At 33.1% G+C, this 6,800-nt stretch overlaps 1 protein-coding gene across 2 annotated transcripts in view; it reads left to right on the top strand.

Moving 5' to 3' along the window:
* LOC117171853 overlaps positions 1–6,800 on the top strand; it is a 261,588-nt gene that overhangs the window by 166,425 nt on the left and 88,363 nt on the right. For both annotated transcript variants that reach the window (XM_033359489.1, XM_033359488.1), the window contains exons 3-4: positions 5,326–5,446; positions 6,486–6,670. In XM_033359489.1, the coding sequence (XP_033215380.1) occupies positions 5,326–5,446; positions 6,486–6,670 (306 nt within the window). The remainder of the gene's footprint in view (positions 1–5,325; positions 5,447–6,485; positions 6,671–6,800) is intronic.

The raw sequence follows: 6,800 nt of genomic DNA, 5'->3' as shown, positions 1-6,800 counted from the left end.
CGACATTTTCAAGAGCGAAAAAAATCACGATGTCATATGAAACTTGAAATGTTTGGTATTGGATATTGTTGACAGATGACAATACGCCAATTTGCACAAATGGTAAGTTCCGACAGTGCCTACAAGTGTGCCTACTGGCCGCTAGATGGCAATACCGGTTCCATATGTATACACCTGGTATTATTGAGACAATGTTCTATCAAGGGTATGAACTCGAAAGGGAAGTTCGTAAAATATTTAATAATATTAATTGTATCAGAGATTGGCACTTTCGTAAAGAGAGATACTATGTTGAAACTCACTGTGATGTCTTGGGGTTGAATTGGGGTTGAAAATCTGTTTTTTCTTTTTGATAAAGTCAAATGAGTTTTGGACGTGAGTGATAGACGATCGGTCTAAGTAGAATGTTATTTTTGAGGATTTTTGGGAGCTCGTGAAGTCTTAGAGAGATAGGATTAGTAGATATTAATTTAGATATTGTTTGGCTTTCAAGTTTAGAGTCTTTGAGATGGGTTATTGTTTTACTGACTATTGTTTTGGTGGTGTCCTTTTCAATTTTTGCGCAAGTATCGTCTGTTGGAAGGTTCATGATTTTGTTGTTATAGTCTTCTTTATTCATTATTTCTGTTGTGTTGCCTTTGTCTGCGGGTAATATTCTGTCTTTATTCCGATTGAATTCTTTTATTCCGATTTTTTCTTGTTTTGTTAAGTTTGAGGAGTGAACTTAAGCATTACGTATTCTGTTGTCCGTCCTACTATCTATTCTATTTTTGTGAAAGAACAGATTTAATCTTTAAGAGATTTAAATGAAGAGATTTAATCTATTTTTCAGGCGAAGAAAATATATTGCGGATTCCAAATTGCCGATGATTTCTTCTTTCGGGATTTTGAAAGTACCTACTGCGAAATTATGCCCTTTAGATGAGGCTGAAATCATTTTACGGCTAATCAGGCTCGACCACTCCCTACGGTGAGGCGCTCTGGCTAATCACAGGCACCATTACAACAATACCTGATATCTCTGTTTCAGGTCAGCCCGGAAAAAGTGAACTGCAATGTTGACGGAACGTCGACAAAATTCTTAGTTTTGTACGTGATTGGAATCCGAAATATCTCTTTTCATTGAAATAAATTATCGTGAAAGCATTAAATCTATTATTAAAAAACTCTACGGGGAGAGTATTGTCACTAAAACCAACATTTTTAGTAAGCTCGGGACTTCTTAAGGTAAGGTAGTAACATCCTTAGCTTTTTTAAAACGATGCAGGGAAAAAAATCGTCTCAAAATTCTTATAATTAAAAAATCATTTGAGAAGATGTAAATCCGAATCAATCCTGCAAAATATAAACTTGCTTCTCTTAAAAGAAAGAATACAACATACAAAATTTATCTTGCACACGACCTCCAAAAAACAATTACAAAATCCACCTTTTCCTATCAGACACCCTTAGATTTGACATTTAGTCTGCATTGGACTGCATATCTTTCAATTAATCTCAACGGATTAAAGATCTTTCCACTCAAAAACAAAAAATAAAATTGGAAAAATTACTGCTAGTAAGGCAAAGGCCACAAACTGATACAGTAATAAACATCTCTGACCATCGTCTCACCAATGAAATGATTCCAGCCATATCTAAAGGACATAATTTTGCAGTAGCTCCTTCAAAAATCCCGAAAGAAGAAATCATCAGCAATTTGGAATCCAAAACATTTACCCTTCCACCCGAAAAAACCAATGACATACGACGTAGGATGGCCAACATTTTACGCCAAGCTCAAGTTCCCTCCTCGGCCGTAACAAAACAAGAAAAAAACCGCAAGTAAATAAATCAATCGGAATAAAGACATAATAATATTACCCGCAAACAAAGGCAAACCAACAGTAATAATGAATAAAGAAGACTATAAAAACAAAATCATGGACCTTCCAATTGACGATACTTACACGAAACTTAAAACGGACACTAAAAAAACAATAGTCAGTAAAAAAACCTTTCTCAAAGACTCTTAACTTGACAGCCAAGCAATATTTAAATTAATACCTACTTATCACATCTCTCCAAGTTTTTACGGGTTCCCAAAAAACCACAAAAATAACATACCACTCAGGCAGATCGTCGGCGCAATAAACTCACTAATTTACAAGTTAGCACGCTTCCTCGCTACAAAATTAAATCCTTTTGCAGGAAACTATATCACTTACGTCCAAAACTCATTTGAGTTTATCAAAATGATACACCAGATTTACATTTAACCCCAAGACATCATAGTAAGTAGTAAGTCAATGAAAGTACCATTCTCTGATATAATTGATATTATTAGATCTTTTACATACTTTCCTTTCTAATCTATACCCTAGATAGAACACTGTCTCCATAAAAACTTACTGCTCTTTCAATCATAAATTCTACGAAAAAAAACCTCAGTAGCAGCGAAGGGATATCCGATCTCACCTGTAATAGCCAACATCTCTATGGAGCATATATAAACTAAAATCTTCAACCAATCCTAAACTGCAAGTTTGGTTCCGTTACGTTCATGATACTTTTGTCATCTGGCGACATGGAAGAGGTGAATTAAATCAGTTTTTCGATTTTATCAATTGATTACGTCATAATATCCAGTTCACTATGGAAATTGAACTAAGCGGAATATTGCCTTTCTTGGGCGTATTAGTTTACAAAAGATCTGATAACACATAAGTATATGAAGTTTACAGAAGACCCACCCATACAAACAGATACCTACATGCCTTCTTCCACTACCAACTATCTCAAAAACAATTGGTCATCAACTCCCTTGTATACAGAGATGTCTCCATGACAGATAAAGATAACTTACAAAAGGAATTACAAAACGTTAAACAAATCCTAATACAGAACGATTACACAAACAATTTGATCCTACCCTGCATCCAAGGTCTCACCGAACTAATAGAAAGAATTATCAATAAACACAACATCCAAACCATATTTAAATCACATGCGAAAATAGGACAACTAAATAACCCCAAAGACAAAAAGGCACCTCTCAGTGATCCAGGTATGTATAAAATCTCTTGTTCTAATTTAAAAATCTATAGTGGAGAGATCAGGAGAGTGATGAGCCAACATATAAAGGGACATGAGAGAAAAGTCAAGATTAAATATTTCACACAATCAGCACTAGCTGAGCATTCTATAGAAACGGGTCATGAAATGTTATTTGACAAGACAACAGTCATCGCAAAAACATACAATATTTTCCCGAGGAAACATATACAAGCAATCGAAATCTTAAAACACCCTAATAACATCAATAGGGACAATGGATATAATAACAATTTGATTTGGGTTTCGGCCTCCCGGATAAAAAAGCACTTGATTGGCCTATCAGATTCGACCAGTCCCCACGGTGGGGCGCTCTGTCTAATCACAGGCTTCGTAGATACAGGATTTCGTAGATAAAAAGAACATAACCTCATACCTCAATTTCAGATCAACCCTGAAACAGTGAACTGCAATGTTCAGAAAACTTCGGCAAAATTGGTAATTTTGTGCACGGTTGGAACCCGAAATATATCTTTTTATAAAAATGAATGCTCGTGAAAGCATTAAATCTATTAATATTGTATCTGTCAAGTTTATGGGTCTGATATACAAAATGTGAAACATCTTACTTAATCTAATTAAATTTTATCAAGCAAATAACATATCAATAAATGAGGAATTTTTCTATTAAAATACAGGTAAACTTTTAAGTTTGGCAAATGCTTAAACAAAAATGGTCAATCTTTTATAACGTTGTTTTAAATTATTAATATGCACTTTCGTCATTATAAAAAAAAATCAGACATTTTGACAAAAAGCCATTTTCTCTACATTTGGTGCAGAATCCTTTCGATCAATTAATTGATATTCATATACGAAGTTCACTTGCGAAGTTTTTGGCAATAAAAACAAATAACCGAAATAGTAGAATGGAATTTCTTTCTTAGCTTTATAGTGGGTATAGATAAATGTAATCTGTAGCAATCACATATCCTTCTTATATTCACTTTCTTCACAGGGCTCTTCCAAATTTTCCAGCTGACGTTGTTCCGTCAACAATAAAGAAAATCAAGTATCGCCCAATGATAAATTTCCTTTATTAGAAACCACCATGTTATTAGCCTTTTACGCCTCCAGGAAATTGAGCGTTAAGATAGGCTTCAATCATAACGTACAGCCATCATTTTTGACAAGGGATGTTCCGGGCGCCCGAAACCGCTACAACGGAGGAAGTGGTCGATGTAATATGTATCATCGCACTGTGATGGAAGATTGTCTATTGACTATTATGGATATTGCTAAGACTTGTGGAATATAATCTGAATGGGTCCATAAGACTTTACATCAAGATTTGGGCATGAGTTAACAGACGTCAGCTATCAACTTATTTGTTGGCAATAAGGCTAGAAACTTTTAAATTGACCCGCGTAGATTTTACTAATCGTAACGTGGGTCGAATTAACTACATACTTGTGAAAATACGAGTTTAACTGTGTTTCATTGCCAAAACTTTTATTCAAATAATATTAACCAAGTTAAATCAGTTGAGTTAAATGCAAAAATATACAACAGAAAGATTAAAATTGTCCAATTTAGATCTCCACAATAGACCAGTAAAATTCTATATTCAAAACATGGAAAATTTATTTCCTGTTATTTTCTAGAAAAGTTTTGATGAAAATTTCTTTAATTACGGAGAACATTGTATACAAGATGTATGAGCGCAGACATTTGGATACAAAGAGCGTTTCGAATTCAATGAAAAGAGTATAAAAGCAAAATATTTTTATCTAAACCTGAGAATCACAGCGTCAAGGAAATAAATAAAATATTTAGGTTACAGGCTATAGTATATACTCGGCAAAACTCAATTTATATATGTACTCGCAAGGTAAAAACGCGCAGCAACTGCAGTCGAGAAAATAAATAATAGACTCCGAAAACTTAAAAGTATATTTGATCACGCAAACTGTTGTCACAACAAATAGGTCATAATCTTTTTGATAGCAGTACCTGCATAACGGTGGGTAAGAACCGTGATGGTTTTACATAAAGAAAACAATATCAGAAACAAGAAACACACAATGCGAAGCCAGAAACCATTTTGAGGAAATAAACGAATTCGTTCCCCGGACGGTCGTTGCTAAAAGTTTATAAATGAGGGTCATTCTTTTTCTCTACAACAGAAAAAAACGGAAATTAACATGATGAGAACACGATTTCGGCTGCTGAATACTTTTTTAAAAATTCTACACATTGGTTAACAAATAATGTAACGGTATTTTGTTTCAGCTGCAGAAAAAAGATTCGAATTGATCACCAGAAGAACTACCGTAGAAGAAAAAGAAGGGGTAGAAGTGACGTGTGTCGCCGAAGGGCTCTATCCTCAACCAACCCTCGAGTTTTTCGTTGAGTAAGTATATGTCTGTGTCTATCATTTGCTAAAGCTCAGATTTGAAAAGGGGCTGAGTTTCTTGCTGTTTTTCTACAGTAAGGTAAATAAAAGAATATAATGACAAGGCAAGCGGATATCACAGAGTTTGAATTATGTGGAAATATACAAAGAGTGAGTTAGACTGTTTGGAGTGACTGCGATAATAGAGAATTAAAAATTTGAAGGCAGCTAATTTAGTATGAATCATTTACCTGTTGCTTAATATTTTAAATAATAAGTTACGTTTTAACAAATAAATTATATTATACCATGACAGCTATATTAATATTGTAAAAGCTTTATATCCGCACTGGTTGATCATAATGAGTTGGTTAATTCGTCAATCAAAATGGTTCAAAAAGTTCTATAAGTCTAAATGGAAAATGTAAATAATAATCCATATTTATGAATATTTGCTCATTATAAATTGAATTAATCCTACAGAATAACCTATTCACCAAATTTCTATAACCAAGTAATTATATATTTTGATCAAGAAATTTTGTTTAGACTTGCAAATAAGCATCCATTGACGTGCTTACTGACCGTCTAGCTATTACTGACAAAAAAGTTCGATCAAAGCTTAAAGAATATTTTTCGAAGACTGTAAACCTCGCTGCTTCGCAAAAAATTTTATTATTATTAGAATTTTTTCATTATTTGGCTAATTATTTACCCAGATTTAACTTTTCTGGAAATTTTTTATTTTATTTTTTTTATGTAAAAATAAACCTTATTTTTTTAAGGCTTTGAGATTAAAAAGTAGAATTTCCCTTTTTTATTCATAAAAATAAGCGATTAGTTTTTTAGAACGTCATTTACTTTTGAAATTTGTAAGTCTTCTGATGGCGATAAAAAAATGTTTCTCGATTACGTGCAGATTCAATAGGATTTTTAACGTAATTTTCGTTTGTCTTCATTTGTAAAGTTTGAAATAAAATTAATAACCTTGATTTGAATTAATAAATTATTAGAGTATGAACCAGAAAAATTCTAATTTTGTAATTTCCTGTTGTAGTGGTGATTTGCAAGAATACTCAACAAAACCTGATGTTACAATGAAAGCAGGATCTCCGTATTATAATATTTTGGCAAGAATAGACCTTGAAAATGAGGATTTACAAGAGCTAGCAATTCTCAAGTGCACACTTAGCATATCAGAAGCAAATTATAACGTCTCTCGAGAATCGGTCTACCAACCTGGTTAGTATTACTTCAGAATAAATTTCTAACTAGTTAGATTATATGCCTTTATTAGCAAAATAATTATTTGTTAGTCAAACTCTATTTGGCCAAAATAAAAACGTAGGTTTTAATTCAATGCATCAATATT

The sequence above is a fragment of the Belonocnema kinseyi genome, chromosome 4, assembly GCF_010883055.1.
Source record: "Belonocnema kinseyi isolate 2016_QV_RU_SX_M_011 chromosome 4, B_treatae_v1, whole genome shotgun sequence".
Classification (NCBI taxonomy): domain Eukaryota; kingdom Metazoa; phylum Arthropoda; class Insecta; order Hymenoptera; family Cynipidae; genus Belonocnema; species Belonocnema kinseyi.
This window is presented reverse-complemented; position numbering and strand designations above follow the sequence as displayed.